General features: G+C 38.0%; 1 protein-coding gene across 6 annotated transcripts in view; it reads right to left on the bottom strand.

Annotated features, from left to right (window-relative positions):
- The window catches only part of IFT88 (intraflagellar transport 88), a 63,639-nt gene that overhangs the window by 29,883 nt on the left and 6,634 nt on the right, over positions 1-27,122 (bottom strand). For 2 of the 6 annotated variants that reach the window (XM_027973674.2, XM_060394487.1), the window contains exons 2-13: positions 25,494-25,589; positions 21,923-21,985; positions 15,529-15,585; positions 14,388-14,441; positions 13,707-13,770; positions 12,970-13,039; positions 8,557-8,647; positions 7,131-7,235; positions 5,821-5,923; positions 5,320-5,434; positions 2,430-2,661; positions 1,408-1,478 (exon numbers count right to left, since the gene is read on the bottom strand). In XM_027973674.2, coding sequence (XP_027829475.1) covers positions 1,408-1,478; positions 2,430-2,661; positions 5,320-5,434; positions 5,821-5,923; positions 7,131-7,235; positions 8,557-8,647; positions 12,970-13,039; positions 13,707-13,770; positions 14,388-14,441; positions 15,529-15,585; positions 21,923-21,985; positions 25,494-25,583 — 1,115 coding nt within the window. In that variant the 5' untranslated portion in view covers positions 25,584-25,589. The remainder of the gene's footprint in view (positions 1-1,407; positions 1,479-2,429; positions 2,662-5,319; positions 5,435-5,820; positions 5,924-7,130; positions 7,236-8,556; positions 8,648-12,969; positions 13,040-13,706; positions 13,771-14,387; positions 14,442-15,528; positions 15,586-21,922; positions 21,986-25,493; positions 25,590-27,122) is intronic. The other 4 variants (XM_027973675.2, XM_060394488.1, XM_027973676.2 and 1 more) reach the window with 2 other exon arrangements.

Raw genomic sequence — 27,122 nt, forward strand, 5'->3', positions numbered from 1 at the left:
ACATTCTCCACAGCCTGCTCTGACCCTTATCTTGTCCTTTGGCCAAAAAAGCAGGCTTTTTAAAAAAAATGCAGCCCCTGGCTTTCTGACTCCCTATTTCTTCAGCTCCCAGGCTTGGAAGCGTGAGGGGATCACTGCCAGGCTGCTCTTCAAGTCACTAGGGCCCTTGCTCATTGGCTCTCTTGTCTCCACATTTCTTCTCATTTTGTTTTATATACAATTCCCAGGGTTTTTATTTGTACTTAGTGGGACAAACATGGAAAAGTACATCTACTCCATCTTCCCAAAAGGATAAGTTTAATTTTTACTGTTAAACTAACTCCTAAGGATTGAGGGCTCTCCATACACAGAGCTTCCCAGGTGGCTCTAGTGGTAAAAAAAAACCCACCTGCCAACGCAGGGCACCTAAGGGACATGGGTTTGATCCCTGGGTCAGGAAGATCCCCTGGAGAAGGGCATGGCAACCCACTCCAGTATTCTTGCCTGGAGAATCCCCACGGACAGAGGAACTTGGAGGGCTACAGTTAAGAGAGTCACATAGAGTCGGACACTACTAAAGCGACTTAGCATGCATGTATACATACAGTGGAATATTATTCAGCCTTAAAAATGAAGGAAATCCTGTCACATGCAAACCACAGATGAAAAGACAGTAACAAACAAACAAATACTGTGCTTCCACTCAGATGAGGTCCCCAGAGCAGTGGATTTCATATAACAGACAGCAGAGTGGTGGCTGCCAGAGACTGGTGGGTAGGCAGGAGTTGGAGGTGGGGAGTTGTGCAGTGGGTACTGAGCTGCAGTGTGGAAGACGAAGACTTCTGAACACCAGTCACAAATCAATGTGAATGTTCCAATATTTAACACTATCTTTGAAAAGAATTATTATCTACCATGGTTGAGATAAATTTTACATTATGTGTATTTTATCACAATTTTAAAAAACTGAGCCCTCTCTCATAGAATATAATTCCTAAGATGCCCGATGCATACTCAATATTAGAATGTTCAAGCCATACTCGACAGAGACTAGGTACCATACTGGAGAAAGGAAGAAAAGATATAAAGAGAAAGAATTTTGTCTTTGGGAGCTACAATTTAATTGGGCAGGATAAAAATGCACAGAGATATGTTTAAACAAAGATAATATGAACAAAGTCCTAATATTGCACCAGATGCAGAGGGAAAGCAAACTACAGAGAAACTAAGTAAAAATAACTGGGATTAACATGAGGACTGAGATTAGTTTGAAGGAGAAAACAGAATTCAGTAAAGACAGAAATGGTGAAACAGCACTATTCTAGAAATATAGTGAACACAAGTTTTGAAAGGAATAATCAGAATGCACATTCAAGTCTCTTAGAGAAGGTAAGACCACATTTAATCGTTAAGTGCCCAAAATATTACCTTTCACGTTCCATTTGTCTCAGATGATCATTTTTTATAGCTTCAATCACTAAATTAGTATGCGGGTCATCCTGGGGGAAAAGTGAGGGAATCAGAAGTAAACACTGAGAACTGGGTGGCTAATCAGCCTCAGCACTAGGCCACTGTACACAGTGGAGAGTGAGTGAGTCTTTCTGAACTGTTTTTCTCGTGTAAAGCAGAACTTTCTCTTTCTTCTGATGACCTGTCACACTCTTCACTGAACTAATGCAGATTCTAGCAGCTGACACAAGGTCAGGCTGGAAAGCATAGGACCAAGAATATGGAAGCCATGGTTGTCAGTACAAACAGGTGAAATCCTAAGTCACATGTAATTGCTTTAATGACATCAGTGACTTAGTATGACCCTACATTGACCTCTACTTCCTATTAAAGACACGGATGATTTCTTTCACAATATACATTATTTTTTCTCAATATGAAAGTTATATATGATAATTAACATCTACCCAGCACTTACTATGTTCCAGGATTAAGCATTTCACATGCACTCCCTCATTCGATCCTCACAACCCTATATGGCAGGCTGTTGTAATTAGTGCTATTTTAAATACAAAGGACAAGGAGAATAAATACTGAGAAGTGGAGCCAACCACCACACTGCCATTCCCTTGTAATCCATCAAGAAAATCTACCAGGTTGCTATTATGAAATCAACGTTACTATACCATCATGATCTATCAACATGGACAATTTCACATGATTTGACTTCACATAAGATAACATTAAGGAATGATAATTTTTCATAAGATGCTCCCTTTTGTTTTTTGAGTAAAATTGTGCAGTCTGTTTAAACCATAATCTCCAGCCCTATTTCAATAGTTCCGTTGTCAACCTAATCTAAATAACATGAAAATGAAAAAACACATTAATACAGGACTGGCAGAAACCTGAAGAGTCATCCATCCCAACTTCATCACTTCTGGAGACAGAGAAGCACAGAGAAGCACAGCTGGCTATGTAAGAGTCTTCTTCATACTCACGCTTGGCGAAATGTATTTATCATCTTCATCAATTTCTAGTGGAACAGCAATCAGTTTTTGGAATGACTTCTTCATTTTTTCTCGATCTCCAATGGCAAAGTAACTAAGAATCAGATTGAAGCCTGCCTTCAGATTTGGAGCCATACTCATGATGTGCTCAAAAGAAGAGATGGCATCCGAATACTGCCCAGTTTTAATAAATGTGACTCCAATGTTCTGCATAATTTTAATCCTGAAAAAAAAATGGACTCCCTTTAAAAGTTTGAACTCCCCAGCTGGCAATCAAGTTATTCCACAAATAATTTCCTCCTTTTCTTTGCCATGTTACTTCTTGTTTTGTTAAAGATTTACTTATTTTACACATTATAAAATTCACTTGCTTTAAGTATGTGATTCAGTACCTATTGCTGTACTAACATAGATGTGAAACCACAATCACACTCTAAGTCATTTCTATTTCGCTAGAAAGAACACCTGTGCCCACCTGCAATCACTCCTCAATCTAGCCTCCAGCCCCAGGCAAACGCTAATTTCCTTTCTGTCTCTCTGGACTGGACTTGCCTTTCTAGACATTGCATATGAAAGGAGTTATACAACATGGGACAGTGGAGCCTGGTGGGCTGCCGTCTATGGGGTCACAGAGAGTCGGACACGACTGAAGCGACTAAGCAGAAGCAGCAGCATACAACATGTGATACCCTGTACCTTCATTCAATTAGCATAATTTTTGAGGTTCCTCCATATCACAGCATGTAAGAGGATGTCATTCCTTTTTCATTGCTGAATAGTATTCTACACTGCAGCTATACCACCTTTCATCCATTGACTATGTGATAGATACTTGGACTGCTTCTACTTTTTGGATATTATAATAATGCTGCTACAAACACTCATGTACAATCCTTTGTGAAGATACATGTTTTCATTTCTCTTGATTATATACCTAACAGTGGAATTGGTCATATAGTAAATTTGCATTTAATTTTTTAAAAAAACCTTATTATTTTCCAAAGTGTCTATGCTATTTTATATCCCCAGTGCACAAGGACTCTCATTTCTCTGCATCTTCCTCAGCACTGATCATTGTCTATATTTGATGACAGCTATTCTACCTTATTTCCAACCACTCCTTAATATAATCCCATTTCAACTAAATCCCTTTATTCATAATTCTCTGACCATCAGACCATAGTGTTTCCCAGCCTTTTCTCAGTGTCCTTTTGTCTGGAATGCCATCTCTGTCTTCACTTCAGTAACCAACTCAAGTGTACCTCCTTCACTAAGCCTTCCCTGACAATTCCTGTTCTCAGTAATTATTCCTGCAACTTAAGAAATATCAATAACCTCAGATATGCAGATGACACCACCCTTACGGCAGAAAGTGAAGAGGAACTAAAGAGCCTCTTGATGAAAGCAAAAGAGGAGAGTGAAAAAGTTGGCTTAAAGCTCAACATTTGGAAAAGTAAGATCATGGCATCCGGTCCCATCACTTCATGGCAAATAGATGGGGAAACAGTGGAAATAGTGGCTGACTTTATTTTTCTGGGCTCCAAAATCACTGCAGACGGTGACTTCAGCCAATAAAGTAAAAGATGCTTACTCCTTGGAAGGAAAATTATGACCAACCTAGACAGCGTATTAAAAAGCAGAAACATTACTTTGTCAACAAAGGTTCATCTAGTCAAGGCTATGGTTTTTCCAGCGGTCATGTATGGATGTGAGAGTTGGACTATAAAGAAAGCTGAGCACAGAAGAATTGATGCTTTTGAACTGTGGTGTTGGAGAAGACTCTTGAGAGTCCCTTGACTGCAAGGATATCCAACCAGTCCATCCTAAAGGAGATCAGTCATGGGTGTTCATCAGAAGGACTGATGCTGAAGCTGAAACTCCGATACTTTGGCCACCTGATGCGAAGAGCTGACTCACTGGAAAAGACCTTGATTCTGGGAAAGATTGAGGGCAGGAGAAGGGGACGACAGAGGATGAGATGGTTGGATGGCATCACTGACTCAATGGACATGGGTTTGGGTGGACTGCGGGAGCTGGTGATGGACAGGGAGGCCTGGTGTGCTGTGGTTCACGGGGTCGTAAAGAGTCAGACACGACTGAGCGACTGAACTGAACTGAATTACCATACTACCTCTTGACTGTGGATTGTTAAGTACTTACCATATACTATATAATACTATCTTTTTCTAAAATGTTTAAATTCTTGGTCTCACCTGGGTTAAAAGTACCTCAAGGGCACTATGTTCTATAAGTTAGATAACTGCTGATGATAGTGAGATATCTTGCATAATTCGAAAACAAATGTTTGTGAAAAGTGGCATTTACAAATAAATTAACTTTCTCAAGGGAATTGCACTGTGCCCAGGAGAAATTATGAACAGTAAATATCCTAGAAACCTATGTTTCCTTAGTTATTACCAGACTAAGATAACTTACTGTTTCTGCTCTTAAATATTATAATAGGAAATACCCCAGCACCTCCCCTGTCCACCTCTTCTAAGAGTCAACAGTAACCCTTCCTTCACTATTTCCTTCTCGAGCTCTGGTAAGAATGTAAGGAATTAAGTATCCAGTCTCGCACTCTGGAGTCTGCTATGTTCTAAACAACTGCTGTCTGATTTGGTGTATTACAGTGCTAATGGCCTGGAGGGTTATTTCCTATATAGGCCCATTAGCTTAGTTTTATTCCAACTGATCACATATCATGCCTTTAACCTTTAGCTTCCATCATACAAATGCATGCAAGGGTCAGACCAAAATACTACAGCTATAAGGAAAATCTAACACCTCTCATGTACACATACCACAAAGCACTTAGTCCACTGGCAACACGTCAGAAGAGTGACTTTGTTTCTGAAGAATGACAAATTTTACAACTTACCTCATTTCTTTATGGACACTTGGAATTTGATCTAAGGCCATTCGGTAGAATTTAATGGCTTTGGAATAATTTCTTTGCTTTAAATAAATATTTCCCATATTCACTTTCAACCGTCCTAATTTAAAATAAAATTAATGAATATATAATATCCGATTTCTTTTACTTTTTCTATGAGACCAAAAAGTATACAGTATAAATGCTAAATATAAACAACAATCTCTTGTGGATAAAGTCTACAAGGGAAAGCATGTTCCATGGAGTTGCTATGGCTAATTCTACTTGTGATACAGAACATAGTCTTCATTTACTATTAGGCAATATGTCTCATACCAACTATTTTTTTTCATTTGTATTTGTGTGAATTTTCATATCCTTTAAGCAGGACACTATAAATTTAACTTGCTTAGAGCACAGATCATTTCATAAGAATAACTGAGGAAACTGTAAATTAACACTACAAAAGAACTATACTTATCAGAAAAACTAACTACACACACCTACCTGCATTGCTAAACATCTTATTTTTCACTATAACTTGATATGTGTTTAGTGCTTCAGCATACATCTCATTAGCTGAATACTGACTGGCCAAGTTGAAAAGAACCTAAGGAAAAAATATTGCAAAGAAATATATAATGATCATCTTAGGTCCCTTTTGCCTATCTTTCTAGAGATTAAAATACTATAACAATGTTAGTTGCCTTTATCAAGACTCCCAAACCATTAAGAAATGAAGTCCACAGAGAGTATCTTGCATTCCAGCATGAACCAGAACATTAGGACAGATGGAGCTATCCTCTAAATTCCACCTAATTTCCATGTATTCTTTCTAGTCAATGGATTTGCTATCCTTTAATCTCCGGAAGACCCACAAAGAGTATATGTGTATTGTTAGTATTGCTGGTTATAAAAAGAGTAAGGAAGATAGTGGACCAAATTTTTTAGAAAACATAAACACTATGTGGAAATATCTTAAACCTTAACTTGTAGAGTATTGCTGCTCCATATGCAAATTTATAATTTAAATAATTGAGCTATAGTAAAGTATGTTCCTAGAGGAAAAAGATGATCATTGTAAATTATTCCCAAATCTAAAGATTCCATGGAATCTAAAAATATTAACTATAAACAGTAAACGTCTAAATTCTTCTTCCTCTAAGTTTCAATGTCCTTTTTTCCACTTGTTTAGCATATGAAAACTTCTCCTACTGAAAATACATCCTTTTAAACAACAGTATATATATGAAAGAAGTGTCTTTTCAGAATTGAATAAATTTTGCTAGAAACTAGCTGATTTGTTTTTTTTCCCTACTATCCTCACAGAACACTGTCTTATTAATCTAGTTTGAAGCTCTCTAAGATCACAGACACACGTTCAAATCTTATTATCTAACTATGTTGTTGACAGATGTTCACTAGACTTATTGTGGTGATCATTTCATAATATATACAAATATCAAGTTGAATACCTGAAATTAACAGAGTATTGAATCACAATTATACCTCAAAACAAAACAAAATAAAAGGAATCTTGTCAAGGTAAGCACACTGAATAGAGCCCAAATATTAGTAATCTTCAAGAGTCCTTAGCTGGAAGGTTTACTAGTATTTACAGATTAAAACTGACTAAATTAAAGAAGATCACAAAGATGAGAGTGGTCCCATTAACTGAAGAGTATTATTAACCTAATTCTAGGCACCTTAAGTCCAGTAAAGCTTAAGGAACAAGAGAAAACAACAAAGAAAAAAAGACTTCTGGAATCTATAATTCTCACCAAAATATCCGTATTCAACAGGCACTTTGTACTTACTGAGTAAGTTAAATCCAAGTTGATGTTCTCTGGCCTTGTAACTTGTTCTCGTTGCCTCACCAGGACTCTCTCCTTTCTGCCTGCATCTTTTGCCTTTTCCAAGGCCTGAAACCAAGTGTACATGGTGTCAACTCCTTCACAAACTCACATAGCTCTTGGTGCATCAGAGGCGCCTGTAGCTGCATTACCCCTACTTCCTGGGTGCTCTGAGCGCTCCTACTATAACTCCCCTCTTGTCTGTCTAACCGTGAGCTCTCATCCGTCATGCAAAGTCCATGTGTCTTCTCTGGGAAAGAAGGGGAAGCACAGGGTAGGAGCTAATACCTGGACCATACCTGCCCACACTGAGTTTCTCATCACCTACCACCTTTAGGTCTAACCACGCCTACCTACATGCCTGACGTACCACCGTTAAGGCTTCCCTGGTGGCCCAGCCAATAAAGAATCTGCCTACAATGCAGGAGACCTGAGTTCAATCCCTGGGTTGGGAAGATCCCCTGGAGGAGGAAATGGCAACCCACTTCAGTATTCTTGCCTGGAGAATTCCATGGATAGAGAAGCCTGGCAGGCTATAGTCCATGGGGTCACAAAGAATCCGACACGACTGAGCGACTAAAACTTTCACTGCATGCCTCTCTACTTCTTTTTTCCTTTCAGCTCCTGAATCTTTGGTGTTTTAATTCAATCTCATAAGAAAGGAATTAGGTGAGTTTGTTTGGTTTCTGAGATGCTCAAAGTATAGATAAGCCACGGACAACTGCTACCTAATAGGACAACAGATCCTCAGTATCACTAAGATCTTACTCAGAACATTAAGAACCTTTAACTGATTTCCATGGAGAGACTGACCAGTCCCATTAATGCCTTAATCTGATAATTAAGTCACAGAAACTGTATTTATGTGGTGTGATGATCAAAGTAATGTGAACAAAGCACCTAAGAGAAAAAAAATTAATTAAAAAAAAAAAAAAGCCACAGAGTTGGATTCCCAAAAAGCAAACCATGAGTTTGCGGTTTCACTTAGGACAAAATATTTTAGGGCAGTGAGGCTTAAATAATTTTAAAAAAAGCCCTTAGTACTTTTTTTATGGATCACAGTAGCTCTGCCTTCAGCAGGCTGTGCATCAATCCAGTAATCCACCAGGCTGAAAAATTTAGTCAACTGATACATCAGAATTTTCTCCCCTCCTTAAATGACCAATGAGAAAAATTACAAAACCAGCCAACTGTTTTTGACATCAGAGTTTATGAAGCAGAGTTAAAACAGTAGGCTCTCAAAATAATTATTTCAGTGAAAACTCCAAGGCCAGTCCACAGCAAAATGAAAATATTTATCTAGCTGTGTGCATGTATGGGTGCATACACAAAAGTAGACACATACTCACACACTTCATGATCTTGAATCTTAATCAGTTTATGGACTTACCAATTTTAAGTCTCCACAACTGTTAGCAATACAGCTTTCTTCTACCAACTCATTTACTTTCTTCTCTAATTGTCTGATCTTTTCTTCTGGACTGTTAAAGAAAAAACCAAGTATATTCTGAATCATTCCATCACTAACAGTATATATTAAATTTAACTCACTTTTAACATAGTCCATCATGTGCTCATTAACTTTAAAAGTAGGTCACAGATAAGACAAATACATAAATGGCAATGAACAATAAATGTACCACTGTTTTTAATAACTACAGTATATATTCATAATAATGGTAAATATAGCTAACATTTTTTCAGCATAAGTGTAATTTAATTTTGAGCTAAATGCTTTACCTAATTATGTCACTTAATCTTCATAAAAATATTTGATACAATTACTATCGTTATTTCATTTAACTGACAGGGAAACAGGTTTACAAAGTTAAGTACTGGCAGTCCAGTGGTTAGGACTCTGCACACTTCCACTGCAGGAGGCTCAGGTTCAATCTATGGTTGGGGAACTGAGATCCTACAAGTGGTGTTCAGTTCAGTTCAGTTCAGTCGCTCAGTCGTGTCCAACTCTTTGCAACCCCATGAATTGCAGCACGCCAGGCCTCCCTGTCCATCACCAATTCCCGGAGTTCACCCAAACTCACGTCCATCGAGTCAGTGATGTCATCCAGCCGTCTCATCCTCTGTTGTCCCATTTTCCTCCTGCCCCCAATCCCTCTCCCAGCATCAGAGTCTTTTCCAATGAGTCAACTCTTTGTGTGAGGTGGTCAAAGTACTGGAGTTTCAGCTTTAGCATCATTCCTTCCAAAGAACACCCAGGACTGATCTCCTTTAGAATGGACTGGTTGGATATCCTTTAAGTCAGCAAAAACAAGACCAGGAGCTGACTGTGGCTCAGATCATGAACTCCTTATTGCCTGTGGCTCAGATCATGAACTCCATATTGCCAAATTCAGACTTGAATTGAAAAAAGTAGGGAAAACCACTAGACCATTCAGGTATGACCTAAATCAAATCCCTTATGATTATACAGTGGAAGTGAGAAATAGATTTAAGGGACTAGATCTGATAGATAGAGTGCCTGATGAACTATGGCCAGAGGTTCATGACATTGTACAGGAGACAGGGATCAAGACTATCCCCATGGAAAAGAAATGCAAAAAAGCAAAATGGTTGTCTGGGGAGGCCTTACAAATAGCTGTGAAGAGAAGAGAAGTGGAAAGCAAAGGAGAAAAGGAAAGATATAAGCATCTGAATGCAGAGTTCCAAAGAATAGCAGGGAGAGATAAGAAAGGCTTCCTCAGTGATCAATGCAAAGATATAGAGGAAAACAACAGAATGGGAAAGACTAGAGATCTCTTCAAGAAAATTAGAGATACCAGGGGAACATTTCATGCAAAGATGGGCTCGATAAAGGACAGAAATGGTATGGACCTAACAGAAGCAGAAGATATTAAGAAGAGGTGGCAAGAATACACAGAAGAACTGTACAAAAAGATCTTCATGACCAAGATAATCACGATGGTGTGATCACTCACCTAGAGCCAGACATCCTGGAATGTGAAGTCAAGTGGGCCTTAGAAAGCATCACTATGAACAAAGCTAGTGGAGGTGATGGAATTCCAGTGGAGCTATTTCAAATCCTGGAAGAGGATGCTGTGAAAGTACTGCACTCAATATGCCAGCAAATTTGGAAAACCCAGCAGTAGTCACAGGACTGGAAAAGGTCAGTTTTCATTCCAATCCCAAAGAAAGGCAATGCCAAAGAATGCTCAAACTACCGCACAATTGCACTCATCTCACATGCTAGTAAAGTAATGCTCAAAATTCTCCAAGCCAGGCTTCAGCAATACGTGAACCATGAACTTCCAGATGTTCAAGCTGGTTTTAGAAAAGGCAGAGGAACCAGAGATCAAATTGCCAACATCCTCTGGATCATCAAAAAAGGAAGAGAGTTCCAGAAAAACATCTATTTCTGCTTTATTGACTATGCCAAAGCCTTTGACTGTGTATCACAACAAACTGTGGAAAATTCTAAAGGAGATGGGAATACCAGACCACCTGACCTGCCTCTTGAGAAACCTATATGCAGGTCAGGAAGCAACAGTTAGAACTGGACATGGAACAACAGACTGGTTCCAAATAGGAAAAGGAGTACGTCAAGGCTGTATATTGTCACCCTGCTTATTTAACTTATATGCAGAGTACATCATGAGAAATGCTGGGCTGAAGAAGCATAAGCTGGAATCAAGATTTCTGGAAGAAATATCAATAACCTCAGATATGCAGATGATACCACCCTTATGGCAGAAAGTGAAGAGGAACTAAAAAGCCTCTTGATGGAAGTGAAAGAGGAGTTGTGAAAAAGGAGATGAAGAGGAGATGTGAAAAAGGAGATGAAGAGGAGAGTGAAAAAGTTGGCTTAAAGCTCAACATTCAGAAAACTAAGATCATGGCATCTGGTCCCATCACTTCATGGGAAACTGATGGGGAAACAGTGGAAACAGTGTCAGACTTTATTTTGGGGGGCTCCAAAATCACTGCAGATGGTGACTGCAGCCAAGAAATTAAAAGATGCTTACTCCTTGGAAGGAAAGTTATGACCAACCTAGATAGCATATTAAAAAGCAGAGACATTACTTTACCAACAAGTGGTGTGGAGAGGCCCAAAAAAAGAAACAAAGAAAGCTAAGTATTATGCCTGATATCATACAGCTGGTAAGTTACAGAGCCAAGGTTTGAACACAAATAAGGTAACTCTAGAGCCCATGTTATCATATTGTTAATACCATACCTGAAGGGAAGTGGAGCCTATGGCAAATGAAAACTTTATCAATGGTGGAATAACTGAAGCCCCCACAAAAGAGAGAAAAATTATTATGACTTACTACCAAATAGATACCAGAGTTGTTTTGTTTTTGGCCAAGGAGTACAGCTTGTGGGATAACCAACGGTGGAACCCAGATCACGTTAGTAAAAGCCCAGAGTCCTAATCACTGGACCACAACAGGCAACTCCCCACAGAGACTTCTACCAAGGTAAAGAAGTTTAAAAAATCTTGACTCCATCAGCAGCACACGAAGTATCCCCAAACCAATCACATTTGAAACTAGCATCAGTGTTGTTTCATTACCACTTTCGTCCAACAAAGTACCACAACACTCTGTATGTACATCACTGCCTAAACAAACTTCTACTACAAATACGTCAGAATAAACATCAATTCTCCTAATTCTCTTCAAACGGACTTTTAAAAAGAATACAGGAACAAATTAGGTCTATAAAATCATATTTTTCAGTAAAACCTGGGATTAAGGCAACAAATTTTATTATAGAGATCTGCAAAATTCTGAGTAAATGAATACAATAGATGGTGGCTTTGTAAAAGTTATAGAGTTCAGAATTTAAGTACAGAATTCTATTTTCAAGTTGTCTGAAACACTCTAACAAATGTCTTTAAACAGTACTTACAGAGTGTTACTTTTAAGCCTAAAATGTCAGTATAAAAATTTAAAGCTAAAAATCTGTAAGAGAACTCCATGAAGACAGTAGCAGTAACCGCCCCATCCCCACCAGATGCCAGGAGAATGAACCCTGTGTGCAGACCCTGCGGGACGCCCCCACAGGTACCTGCACCCGCCCGCCACCCTGTGCTCAGAAGCCAGGCTACAGAAGAGTCTCCCTCCCCAGCCAATCATCTGGTTCCATCAGACACCTGTGCTGAGACTCTGGCCAATAAGAAACAAAGACACGTCTGCCCGGGGCAGATGTCTCCCAGAAAGGCCTTTGCTTCTCAAAGGGGACCCGAGACTGGCATCTTCTGAGTCTCGGTGTTAACGACTACATGAAGGTTCCAGACTCCCATGACCCTCTTGGAATCATGAGGACAGGAAGTCCTTGAGAAAAGCCAAGAGTGAGCACACTGTGAGCACTGGCTGCTGTTATTTGTAAAATGTATAGATTCACAGTGCTCAGGTATCAGTACATGCTACACAGCTGAATTTATGCCGTAGCTTTTAGCTATTCTCTAGTAGCATGAAACTAATACTATAAAAAATTAAATTCTTCAATATCAATGTAACAAACATACATTTTCTTCATTTTTTTTCTTTGAAGTATGCTTTTAAAATAAGAATATCTATTACACACACAACCACATTTGGCCTTCAAGAGAATCAATACTGGCACCCATAAAAATGAGACATGGCTTCAATGTGCTCCAGTAAAACTGCACAGATACATGGGGCTGCCTTTCTTAGATGTGAGTCTCTTCCTAGACGCTAGGACAATACTTTGTTACTATTCTGCTGACACAAACTTTCAAAATAGGTAAGGATTATGTATTTGAGAAGTAAAAACTGAAGACATGCAACCACCACAGGAAAGCAGCACAGGACTTACATACCTGTCTTCACTCCTGGCCTCCAGGGGTGGTGCCGGGCCCCACGACTGTCCAAGGGGGTCAAACGCAGAGCCTGGGACACAGCAGTCAAGAGGTCACGTTCAGTGTGCATCCACACAATTGGAGGAACTGTGAAACCCTGCACACGCTGTCTAATTCACCTATTTATTAAATGGAATGGACCTTTTTTATGCTCACCTTTTTTATGCTTTATATCAAGAAACTGGTAAGATTTTTAACATACATAAAACCATGTAAATAAAACTGCATTACCACGTAAAAACAAAAATAACTACTCAGTACTTATTTCTCCCCACAGTAATCTATCTCTGTTATGAATTCTAAACTGTCAATCATGGGATTAATAACCTGGTATTGGCTTTTTAATCTTCATTATTGGTATCATAAACATTAATTTTGTCACAGAAGTTTTATTTTAAAATTATTACTTAACTTATCATCCATTTAAATACTATTTTCACCTTTGATTCTTTAGCTCTAACTCACAGACAAATTTTCAGTGTGCAGCGTGGCATGATCTGACATGACATGCAGCATGACTATACCTCAACTGGGACGCAGAACACTCCCACAACCCTTTTCCTTTCCTGACCCTAACCCTAAAATAATCAATGACATGTTAAGTTTTATTTAAAATGGTAATATATTTAAACATACAAAAACAGTTTAAAAATTAAAAGATTTGAAAAAAAATTAATAGCTGAAATAATGTAACAAACCTCTCAAAGCTCCCTTGGTAAAGCCAGCGGCTCTCACTGCTGTCATGGGTCTAGTAACTCCATCCTTAAGAGAACAAGAATCATTTAAAAAGTGTTCTTACATATGATCTACCTCTTATTTACAGTTCTGCACATGACACACATCTTAATAAAGCCCCAGTCTTGAACAGAGGTTTATAATTCCTCCCTACTGTTCCTCACTTCTGCCTCCTAACGTGTCAACCTGTCTGAACTTTTCCTTTGTCCTATAAAATTTCAATTCTTCAATCGAACTGGACTTACTGCCAGTATGAAAAGAAAAACACTCTTTTGGGTTTTCACTAGTACCTTATATAGCTTAGTAGCTGGTTACTCCCTACTTTGGGCTGGTCTCCTGTAGGCCTATGAGAGAAACCATAGAAACCGCTGGAAATGACAGCGCAGGAGAACCAGGTCCCAGAGTCCATCCTGCAGACAAACTAGAAGGCCTATGTCCATTCCCCTGTGGGATTTCACTTGAGACCTGAGTAAATAGTGATAAATCCAGAGACTGGCACCAAAGATTTCAAGCAGTTCAAATATCAACTCACAGTTTAAAGAATCAGGGTCACTATGTAAGTAATATCTTTAAAAAAAATTTTTTGGTAATAAGATACTAAGTCACAAGAAAGGCCCAAGATGCAAACCCACACATGGGGATACCTGAATAGCCCCTGTCATCGGTCTTCCCATTGACGACACCAGGGAGGTCTTGGACTAGTGAACAAAAAACTAAGTTAAAATGATTCCAAAAAACTTCTACACTTAATTTTATAAACCAAGCTATAAAAGTTTCTTTATAACTTTCTTTCCTTCATTCTACTGGCAAGTAAACCTTTTATCTCCCGAGGACATAGGATCAAATAATAAAACTCTAAAACAGGCATCAGCAAACTATATCCCTCGGCCCTTATATGGGACAGAGCCACACTCCCTTCGTCTGCATGCTGTCTCTGGCTGTCTCTCCACAGATGCACAACTGGGTCTCCCAGAGCCTAAACCTCCCGGCTCTTCACAGAAAAGCTCGTTGACTCCTGTTCGGAAACATCGCCAAAACCAAATTCATGAGTGATATCTGCTCTGACTGATTAATAAATGGATGTTTCCCATGATACACTATTATGCAACGTTAAGGCCACTCTCTCTGTCCACAGGAAGGGGACAACTGGAAGGCCAGTGCCCAGGACTCTAGGTTCTGAAGCCATCTTTACGACCCCTAAGAAATATTATCAGAAAGACCAGGAAATGCTATTTCATCTCATTCCTTCATTTTTCTCCCATTTCTCTACTATTTAGCATAAGTGAAAACATCCAAACTATTTGTAATTTGGGCAAGATTTAAAAGATTTTATGGATTTTTATATAGCATCTTTCCTCCAAAGATCTCAAATAAAAGCAAGACCCAATTATATATGCCTCTGAAATTTTTCAATTTTATTTTTTCATGTATTCTTAGTAAATTTTTAGAAATTATAAACATTACATTTATATAACACTAACCACACAAAATATACGAATGTAATACACATGACACTTGGTTATATGATATAGAAAATGAAAAGTCAATCAACAAACACAATGTTTACAGACAGGAAAAGATAGCAAAACATTTGTTTTATTTACAACCAAAATGACTAGAATATTCAAAGCTATTTATCAACAATTTATAATATTCATCACTATTCAAAATGGAAAATACACCTGGATCACGAGCTGAAAGGTAGCCAGACTTATTTAAAACTGCCTAAAGTGAACTTATATATGAGAAAAGGTATCTTCATATCTTCAGCTTAAGAAAACATACCCCATATCCAGTAGCTACGGGTCTAGAAACTGCTGTGCTTGGTATTTTAGCAGTTATCTTGGGGAGGAAAAAAAAAATAGTTAATAGAATTCAGATTAAGTTATATAATAGAAAACTGGAAAAGAAATGGAAAATACAGACTTATCAGTAGGGAAATATTTATATAACATTTAGAATAATTTTTAAATTATTCTAAATATTAAGGAGCTGGAGTATTTAAGTACTGAGAAGGTCTATTGTGGAATTCATCTGAAAGGAGAAAAGGGACTTTAGAGTGACCTGTGGGTCAGTGGGATACAGGATTCTCCAGTGGACACACCTACCATTAATTCTGCATGATTATCACCCAGACACTGGGTCTAACAACAGACACTGGACCTGGAGTCAGGGACCCCGGGTTTGAATCTCAGCTCTCCCTCTACTTGCTGTGTTTACTTTACCTCTCTGAACATAAATGTTCTCATCTCTGAAATAAAGATACAAAGCACGTTGATCACAAAATTGTAGTCATAGTTGATCATGGAGCTTTTCACAGACATACTGGGCTGAACAGACAAACCCAAGAGGGAGTCTGCCAAGGAGGCAGCCCTGGGACTCCTCCAAACTTCAAACTGTGACCTCACAAGGCTTCACTCAGACTGGAAGGTCAATCAGCCCATGTAAGACCTGAGCCCAATTTAGAAACATTTCACATTCAACTGGGTTGAGGTGATTCAGTGTTCCAAGCATCTCTGCAGCCATACACAAAAGTAAATTCTCTCCAATAAAAGACACCTGCCCTGATAAGGCAGCCTCGTGGCTATTGAGCATCTGAAATGAGGCTCAGGCAATAGCATCTGGATTTTAAATTTTTACTTACTTTTTAATGATTTAGATGTAAATAGCCACAACATGGCTAGTGGTTATCATTCCAGACAGCACAGACACATGCCTTAAAATATCTCTAAAATGTTTCATTTACAATGTCTGGCATTCAGTCTACAATAACCAAACACATAGGAGCAAGAGTCCCTAATCAAAATCCAAAAGAAACAAAATGGAAAGACATGCAGAAGGGGAATCATATGATGGAAACAACATCAAACACAGGCTCTGACCAGCATGCTCAACATGTTCAGTGAATCAAAAGACAAGATTGACAATTTCAGTACAGAACTGAAAATGATGAAAAATGGATAAGTGGAAATCCTAGAACTGAAAATAATGTAAAAATCTGGCACTGTCCAGAAAGTAGTAAAATATTAAATTATACTAGACTTTGGTAAGTTAAAAGATGAATATTTTAATCTTTACAAAAACACCAAAAGAATGGTCAAGGAATGTAAACTCCCAAGATAACAGAGGGAGAATTGTAATAAAAATCAAACAAAAAAAGGTAAGAAAGGAGAGAAATAAAACATAAAGAAGGAAAAAACAAAGCAAATACTAAGACAACAAATGAAACCAATTTCATTAAATGTAAGTAGATGAAATACTTCACTAAAAGAGTAAGATTATCTGACAATATTAAAAAAAACAGAATTCTATTCATGTTGCTAGTAAAAAATATTTCTCTAAGAAATACATCTCAAATACGCAGATCTGAGAAAGCTGGAAGTGAAAAAATGGGGAAGACATACAATGCAAACACTAGACAAAAGAGAACCTGGGTAGCTACAGCAATGTACTAACACCTGACGAAAGAGACACACAGCACTACTAGAGCTACAAGCACATTTCATAGCAATAAAAGACTCAACATAACAATATAACAATTCTAAATGTTTTTACTACAAATATATAAAACAAAAACCTAAACAAAGAAATTCACAATCATACTGTATGATCTGTTTTTCTCACTGATAATAATAGAACTTCAATTCCTGCGTACCCCCCCCCCAAAAATCAATAAAAATACTGAACATTTGAACAAAATCATTAACAAACTTGACCACACTAACAGATAACAGGTCTTGGAAAAACATGAAAAGGAAGATGTGGGTCCCAGCAAAACTTTTCTGTGAGAACAAACTGAAGGAAAGAGACTATTTTTCTTTTTAATCACTCACTAATGACTAGATCTGTTCTTCTGGTTTTTACTCTTGGCACTGGATCCTGCGTCTCCTCGCTCCTTACTCGCCCTGCACCCTCACCCACAAAGCCTTTCCTCACATACCTCAAGGCTGATCTTAACTGCACACATCCTTAAATATTCAACTGTACATTATCTCCTGACTGTCCCAACTAGGAATAAAGAACTTATCTTTGTGATCCCAGAGCAATTTATACTGTTTTTACAACACAAATTACAATATGCCTTATAATTTCTATTTGTGTCCACTTTACCCTTCTCTGGAGCTAGCTGGAATTTTCTCTCTCTTAAATGAGCCCAGTGCCTCTCCTATAAAAGTTGCACAGATTTTTCCCATTTAATACAGTAAGTAGGGTGTGATGACAATATCATTCAAAGGGGTGCAGACCTACTTTCTGTTCTGGTTACGGGTAACTGTGAGACCTCTCCTCCCAGCCTTGTTTCCTGTCTATAACATGAGGGTCTCTGAAGTCATTTCTAAACATCAATGAAGGGCCAGCTTGGAGACATTATCACTTGTTGATACACCAAATCACTAAACTGAAGACTTTCACTTATTCACTAAGTTGTGATATAAAGATCTGTGGAGTACCCACAACAAACAAAGAAAAGATCAATAAATAAGACAGTTTACCTCTTCAAAAAGGTTACAGTCTTGTCATTAGCCAAGTGCAAGAACTTAATCTATAGTTTTCCTTTCCATAATGAAGGTAACCTTAAAATTAAAATACAGCTTATGGAATGTGTAGTCAAGAACTGACTTCACCCAAAGAGAGCACTGGCTTTGCCCTTCAATACAGGGAGGTGATCTGTATGCCCCTGCAATGTCCTGCCTGATACATCCCTGTTTCCCTGGGGGCCTTTGGCCACCAGACAGTCTAACCCCAGATATATTAGCTTGAACCTCCATGGGGGGCTAGAGACTAATGGGCAGCCACAAGGACAGTGTGTGATGGAGCCCCATTAACACCGTGGACATCAGAGTCATGGGAGGACCTCCTTGCTAGCTCTACAGGTACCGTCACCACACAGAGGGGTCGAGGGGGTTAAAGCCACCCAGGGCTCCACAGGGAAAAGATAACCAGAACCCCCATGTCTGACCTCCCAGACTCTGCCCCAGGTCTCTCTTCTCTCAGCAGATTTAACCTGCATCATTCTCCTGAAATAAACCATTAAGTATAATAGCTTTCAGTGAGTTCTTTGAGTCTTTTCAGAAAATTACACATGCTGAAGATGGCTGCAGCTGGAATTAGAAGTGAGGATAGTCCCGTGAACCGCTGTACTCTCTAACTTTGAGGAAGGAACCCCACAAATGTGACAGGCAAGGTCCCTCCCACTGGAAGTGGTTTAATGTGGATCTTTCATTATTGCGGAACAGTTAAGTATGGTGGGAGGGAAGAGGCCCTGACAGAGTGAGGGAGGGCAGGTGGGGGGACACACCATCTACAGCAGGGGATTCACTCCCTAACAGCCTGTCGACCTGGCACTGCCGGCCTCTTTTAGGTAATTTACTTCGGGGTGGCCTGCTGCCTCCGAGATGCTAGGCACTGGTCCAAGTTATGAGAAATAAAAATATCTCCATGGCAAACATGTGCCAGGGCAGGTGGGCAAGCAGGCACTGAGAACCAGTGCTCTGGAGCCATGGGTGGGCAGAACACTAGGCACAGAACTTTCTGTACTTCTCACTTTACCTAGTGCCAACCTTGTTTATTTTCAACTACAAAAGACTCTCGGTAGAGTTCATGCGTTGTGGAAGGCAGAAGTCTATTCTCTGTGTGACATATAAAAACTTTACTAATAACACTGAAAATAATCACTCTAGCCATCTATGTACTGGTGGAGAATTAATTAGCAAACGGTCATTAATCCAAGGGAGGTGTAATTTGCAACTTAAGGCCCAGTGTTTTCAAAGATCAATATTTACATAACATTAAAAATTAGAAAGACAAATTTTAAAAAAATAATGTTTTGGGTAAACATATTCCAGTGTCTTACATAAATAATAATATTTATATTCTCAAGAGCATAAAAATTCTTTGATCTATATTACTTTAAAATTAACTTACTGGATATACTGTAAACTATAAAACATTGCTATAAGAAACTGAAAAAGAAATAAATGGAAAGACATCCTGTATTCAAGGCTATAAAACTTTATATTGTTAAGATACCTATATTGAACTTCCCTGGTGGTCCAGTGGTTAAGAATACACCCGCCCTATAATTGATTGGAAGTAGCAAAAGTGGGCATTATTCCTAATTCTAGGGGAAAAACTTTTGGTCTTTTACCACCAAATATGTTGTTAGCAGTGAGATTTTCTTATACAGCCTTTATCATAGTGAGTTTCCTTCTATTTCTAGTTCATTACGTGTTCTTATTGTGAAAGGATGTGGAATTTTGTCAAGTTCTTTTATTGCATCAATTGAGATGATTTGGGTTTTTTTTCCCTTCATTCTATTAAGGTGACATATCACATTGATTAATTTTTGTCTGTTAATCCATTCTCAAATTTCAGGAATAAATCCCACTTTGTCATAGTGTATAACCCTTATAATATGCTGCTTTGGTTTGCTTATATTTTGTTCAGGATTTCTAGGTCAGTATTCATAAAGGATATTTCTTATAGTGTCTTTGCCTGGCTTTGGTATCAGTGTAAAAGTTTTCAAAATATATTCTGGATTAAAAAAAAGAATCGGGGACACGGGTTCGATCCTTGGTCAGGGAAGAACCCACATTCCTCGGGGCAACTAAGCCCATGAGCCACAACTACTGACGCCCGCATGCCCTAGAGCCCACACTCCACAAGAGAAGCCACCACAACAAGAAGCTCACACACTGCAACTAGAGAAAGCGCATGTGCAGCAACAAAGACCCAGCACAGCCAAATATAAATAAATTACTTCAAAAAAAGATATCTATATTACTCAAAGCAACACACAGATTCAATGTAATCTCTACCAAAATCCCAATGTCTTTTTTTTTTTTTTTAAGAAATGGAAAAATCCAACCTAAAACTCATTTGGAATCTTAAGAAACCATGGAGAGCTGAAAAATTTTGAAAAAGATCTAAGTTGGGGGACTCCTACCTGCTGATTTCAAAACATGTTACAACGCTACTGCACTGGAAACAATGTGGTGCTGGAAAGAATGACTTTCAACAAGGGTGTCAAGACCACACTAGGGGGAAGGTCAGTCTCTCCCAAATGGCACTGAGAATACTGGATATCCTCACGCAAAACAAGGAAATTGGACCCTTAATCTTATAGAGCATTCAAAAATGAACTCAAAGTAGATTAAAGGCCCAAACATAAGACCTAAAACCTAAAAGACTATAAAACTGCTAGGGAAAAACAGAGGAAAATGTCATAGCATTGGACTTAGCAATGATTTCTTGGATATGACATCAAAAAGCACGGGCAACTTAAGCTAAAACAGACAAATGGGACCACATCAAACATAAAGCCTTTTGTGGGTCAAAGGATACAATCAACAAAATAAAAAACAGCTACCTACAGAATGGGAGAAAATATCTGCAAAGCATATATCCAATAAAGAATTCCTACAACTTAACAACAAAACATTAAAAACCCAGCTTAAAAATGGGCAAAATACTTGAACAGACATTTCTTCAAAGATCATACACAAATGGCCAAAAAGTATATGAAAAGATAACATCACTAATAATCAGAGAAATGCAAATCAAGACCACAATGAGAACCATCTCATACCCATTAAAACTGCTACTATCAAAAAACAGAAAATAACAAGTGTTATGACGGGTAGAGGAACTGGAGCCTGCGTGCACTGTCAGCGGAATTACCATATAATCCAGCAACCCCACTTCCAGATATACACCCTGAAAACAGAGCCTCAGGATATTTGTGTCCCCGAGTTCACAGCAGTGCTGCTCACAACAGCCAACAGGTGGAAGCAAGCCAAGTGTGTGCAGAACAAGATGTGGTCCATCCAGACAATGAAATGTCATTCAGCCTTAAAAAGGAAGAAAACCCTGATACCTGCTGCACCATGGATGAACCTTGAAGACGTTATGCTGAGTGAAATAACTGTTCGATTCCACTTACGTGAGGCACCTTGAATAGGCAACCACACAGAGATAGAGAGTAGAAAGGTGGGGCCAGCAGCTGGAGGACGTTGTTCAGTGAGGACAGAGCCTCAGTTTGGGAAAATGGAAAGTTCTAAGGGTCTGTTTCACAACAATGGGAATTAATTTAGCACTCCCAATGTGTACATTTAAAAACAATAAACAGGGTAAGCTTTGTTCGTTGTTGTTTTTTTTACCATAATAAAAAAAATTCACTTACTGGAGGTCTTCTGCCATGACTAGTTCTCACAGCTTGCTGAAAGGCTGTATCATTCTCCAATTCCTAAAACAAAATGGCAAATTTAACATTCAATGTGAGGTGACAAATTTTAAATGTTTAACCACTACTTTTTGGTGTTCAGGATCCTCTAGGATCCATCTTTCCTCATCTGCTGATGTCCACGTAGGGCTCAAGGACTCCTGTCCTCAACTTCCCCTTCACAGGACATGAAATACCAAAGGCCCTCTCTCCCTTGGGGAGAGGAGCACTGACAGTCTAGTCAAGTGCAAGGACATGTCACTGGCTACTGGCTCAATGGGTACTGTCAGCATGCCTGGTCCCAAGATCAAGTCTTTCTTGTCTCTCTCTTCCAAGTCGGTGGAGCAGCAAGAACAGAGAATCACCCCCTCCATCCTTTCTCCCTCCTCTCTTCTTCCATATCCTGGGCTGTGGCTACTAGCCTTACCTGTGAAGCTGAAGACAAAAAGCTGCACACTCTCCCAGAAATTGGGCAAACTCTATTGTCTCATCTTGCAAGTGAAAACGGTTTTTCATCTCAGGGAGAGGTAAAGTCTGAGACTCAGACTGGAGCCAGCCGAGGCTCCACTGGGTCCAACCTGTCATGCTTTGGAACCAAAGGCTCAGCTGACATAAAACATTACTGTGCTTTGCTGATTCCTGACGCGTGCTCACATTCTCCCTCAGGAATCTGAGGAAAGTCACATTAGTCAGGGGCAAGTTACCAGGGCTCCCAGGTTTCCTGGACAAAATGCTATTTTCCAACTGCCAGTGTAACCACCCTTTGCCTCGAGCTCCTTCACCACCACAAGCTCTGGATTCAGCCATCTATACACATCAGTGCACACTTCTCACACTCGCCTGACTCACTCCAGTCTACTTCCCACAGAAATATACTTAACGATTACTAAAAAACAAACAATACACTAAAACAAAAAAATAGAGTCAGTATCAATTAGCTTTTTAAAACCCTGGAGACAACGTGTTTTTATAACCAGGATGTACTTTACACATGAACAAAATACAATGTACTTTAAACATGATTATACACAAGCATTTTTTAGCTTTACTTCAAATAATCTTTATAACCTTCCATATCAGCTACACAAAATGAAGTAAGTACAACACTGCTATATTTAAAATGTATAACCAACAAGGCCCTACTGTGTAGCACATGGAACTCTGCTCAATGTTATGTGGCAGCCTGGATGGGAGGTGGGTTGAGAGGGGAGAATGGATACATGTATATGTATGGCTGAGTCCCTTCAAAAGAAAAAAAAAAAAAAATGAAGTAAGTACACAAATCTCACTCAGCCATAGAAACCAAGCAACTTTCATATGAGTACAAGCCAAGCGCTCCCTTGGCACATGTTTTAGAAAAAAGAAGTCTAATATTCCTATATTATTAGTAAAATTCAATTAATCAACTCAAAGAAGTCTAACTAAATGATAAACTAAAAACCTATCAACAAATTCTCCAATTACAAATATCAAACTAACACAACTTTTGTCATTTCTTTTCCTTTGTTCAAGATTTGATTAATAATTTGCATAATCTATGAATACCTTAGCAACTGTTTCAAGTAATTCAGTTATATATTAACTTATTCCAATTAATTAAAAGGAAACCATGAGTAAACCAAATTTTTATTTTACTGTGTAATTTACTTTTGTGTATTATATTCTGAATATTTGCTTCAAGTTATTAATAGATAATGAAGCCACACTGTGATGACCTGAAGAATTAGGAAGTTTATCTGATATTATTAAAAAACGATCATGATGATCGTTTTTGCACTTGTGGGACTCTACCCAAGAAATGTTTGATCACAAGGTAAAAAATTACTTATGCATAAAATTTTTCATTGTGTTATTGTTATTAATAGGGGCAGAAAATTATAAATATCCTACAGTCAGAAAGTAATCAACTGTATATAGTCAGTATTATGCAGCCATTAAAATATATTTAAATTTTTAGTATCATGAGATATTATTTATGACATAGCCAAAAATAGATAAGCAAACAGAAAAGTAACTCTCAGTTCAATTCCAAACATTCTAAAAGAAAATTCTATGTATATGCGTGAAGGAAAGACAAACAAAACATTAGCAGTAGTTATTTCTGAGTGGTGGGATTATGGACAATTTTGTTTTCCAACAATAGGCACATATATTTTTTATATCTGTAACTTTTATAACTGGGAGAAAGGGAAAGATTCAATGGTTTTCATAATTAACACTAACTTATGAAAATGCCCATGTTTTAATACATATTTTAAAAAATTAGTCTGTATAGTCATATCCATGTATACAGATGTTTGTATTAAATATATAGGGAGGGACAAACCTATCTATATAAAAAGACAAGGAACACAGCAAAACATCAGTGCTATGACCTGCTACAGTACAGGTCATTACCAGGTAACAGTATTTGTCATTTTATTTTTTTCCCCGATCTTCTGTATTTTTCAAATTTTCAATGATAAATAGTATCTCCTAGATTTTTATTTCATACAGAGTAAATGAATAGTTTCCATTTTCTCTTCTTGCTTTCTAAGTCTCAAATTCACAAACCATCATTCTTCTCCAGAGGAAAAAACTTCAAAAATGACTGAAACCCATGTGAAGAACTCGAGAATAGAATGTAAGTTCCTAAATTAAAGTCCTCTGAATGCTAATATTTGATTCTCACATGCTAGCAAGAAAATTAATGCTCACATCCTTCATCCTTAAATTGTTTCACACACTAATTCAAGGTAAATTTATAAAGCAGCTTCTTTTGGTTTTTGTCTTTTACAATTTGGAAACTGTAACTCTCACAATGTAAACAGATTTAAAATAATCAAATAACTGTCTTAATAACAATTTCATCCTATAATTACTATACTAAATATTAAGCAGATATAGGCTTAAGTTAGGCATAAGTTAACATTCATAAAAGGAGAAAAGTAGGTTACAAAACAGTACACACAGTATGATACCACTGTCTCCAAAAACATATAGACATACAGTGTACATATATATACACACACACACATATATTCCTGCATAGGGAAACATTTAGCATTAAGCACTGTACCTTAGCTGATGTTTATCTCTGGGTGGTGACAGTTTCTATGATTTTAATTTTTTCTTTATTTTTATTCTCTAGTTTTTCTATAAAATACTTGTATAATTCAATTCAAAGGAAAATAACTCTACATGACAATTCAAATTTAGGCCATTAAAAAAAACAATTTTAGGCACCTCAAGGGATCTAAGTCTTTTAACATACATATTCAGATAACTAGTGCAAAAGAATACAAGAATATAATTGATCCTAATTCTTTTCCATAACATTTTTTCACATCTCTATCCTTTTCCCTTCTGTTGTGATTATTACTATTGGTAGAAGTTAGTACAGTCTTCAGTAATAGTACTTTTCTAGGCTTTTAATCAACTTAACTTAATCTAAAGCATAATATAGCAGAACCATCAAATCCAAAATTTTCACAAACTGGCTGGTTAGCAAAGACCAAAGTAAAAACCAATGAAACAATTTTTTTTTTTTTACCTCGGTATCATAGGTTGGATTGTAGTCATTATAGCCAGAATAAAGATCATCTTCATCTGTTTCTGGGGCCAGGTGTACATTTTGCATCATTTGTACCTATGAAAAAATCACTGTTGTAAATGTATTCTTGAAATAATTCTTCATTGAAATAAACTGTAACTATTAACAACCTTTCTGGTCAAATTTATGTATACATATGTTTATGGCTTAAACATTTTTCGTGTCAAATTCTTAAAATTAGGTATCAAAACAGACACACAAGTCAATCGAACAGAACAGAGAGGCCCCAATAAACCTGTGCATTTAAGATCAATTAATTTATGACAGTCACTCAGTGAAGTCGCTCAGTTGTGTCCAACTCTTTGCAACCGCATGGGCTATAGCCTATCAGGCTCCTCAGTTCATGGAATTTTCCAGGCAAGAGTACTGGAGTGGGTTGCCATTTCCTTCTCCATGGGATCTTTCCAACCCAGGGATCCTGCATTGTGGGCAGACACTTTACCGTCTGAGCCACCAAGGAAGTCCAATTTATGACAAGGGACCCAAAAATAAACAATGGAGAAAGGATAGTCTCTTCAATAAATAGTGTTGGGAAAAATGGACAGCCACATTCAAAAAAATACATCTGGGCCCCTACCTTATACCATATACAAAAATCAAATGAGCATAAGACTTGAAACCATAAAACTTGCAGAAGGAAACATAGATGGTTAAGTGCCTTGACATCGGTTTTAATGATATCTTTTTTGGAATTGACACCAAAAGAAATGACAACAAAACTAAAAATAGGTAAATGGGACTAAATCAAACTTAAAAGTTTCTGCACAGCAAATGAAATCATCAACAAAATGAAAAGGTAATTAGGAGAAATATTTACAAATCATGTATCTGATAAGGGGTTAATATCCAAAATATATAAAGAACTCATGTAACTCAACAACAACAAAAACTCGATTAAAAAATGGGCAGAGGGGACTTCCCTGGTGATCCAGTGGTTAAGAAATCACCTCTCAATGCAGGGGACAAGGGTTCGATCCCTAGTCTGGGAAGATCTCATATGCCATGGAGCCTGTGCTCTAAAGCCTTTGAGCCACAACTACTGAGCCCACGTGCCACAACTACTGAAGCTGGTGAGCTCAGAGCCTGTGCTCCACAACAAAGGAGCTATAATAAGAAGTCCATGCAACCCAACGAAGAGCAGCCCCTGCTCACCACAGCTAGAGAAAGCCCTCACACAGTAACAAAGACCCAGGACAACCAAAAATAAATACAGTATTTTTAAAAATGGGCAGAGGACCTAAATAGACATTTTCCAAATCAGACAATACAGATAGTCATGAAAAGATGAAAAGATGCTCAACCTCACTAATCATCAGGGAAGTAAAATTAAAAACACAAGGAGATAGCACCTCACACTGGTTAGAACTGTTATTGTCAAAAACACTAGAGAGAAGCATTGATGAGGATGTGGAGAAAAGGAAACCCTTGTGCAATGTTGGTAGGAATATAAGCTGATGAAGCAACTGTGGAGAACAGTATGGAGGTTCCTAAAAAATTAAAAATACAGTTACTGAATGATCTAGCAATTCCACTTCTGGGTATTTATCTGAAGCAAATGAAAATAGTAAC

This window comes from Ovis aries, chromosome 10, assembly GCF_016772045.2.
Source record: "Ovis aries strain OAR_USU_Benz2616 breed Rambouillet chromosome 10, ARS-UI_Ramb_v3.0, whole genome shotgun sequence".
NCBI lineage: Eukaryota > Metazoa > Chordata > Mammalia > Artiodactyla > Bovidae > Ovis > Ovis aries.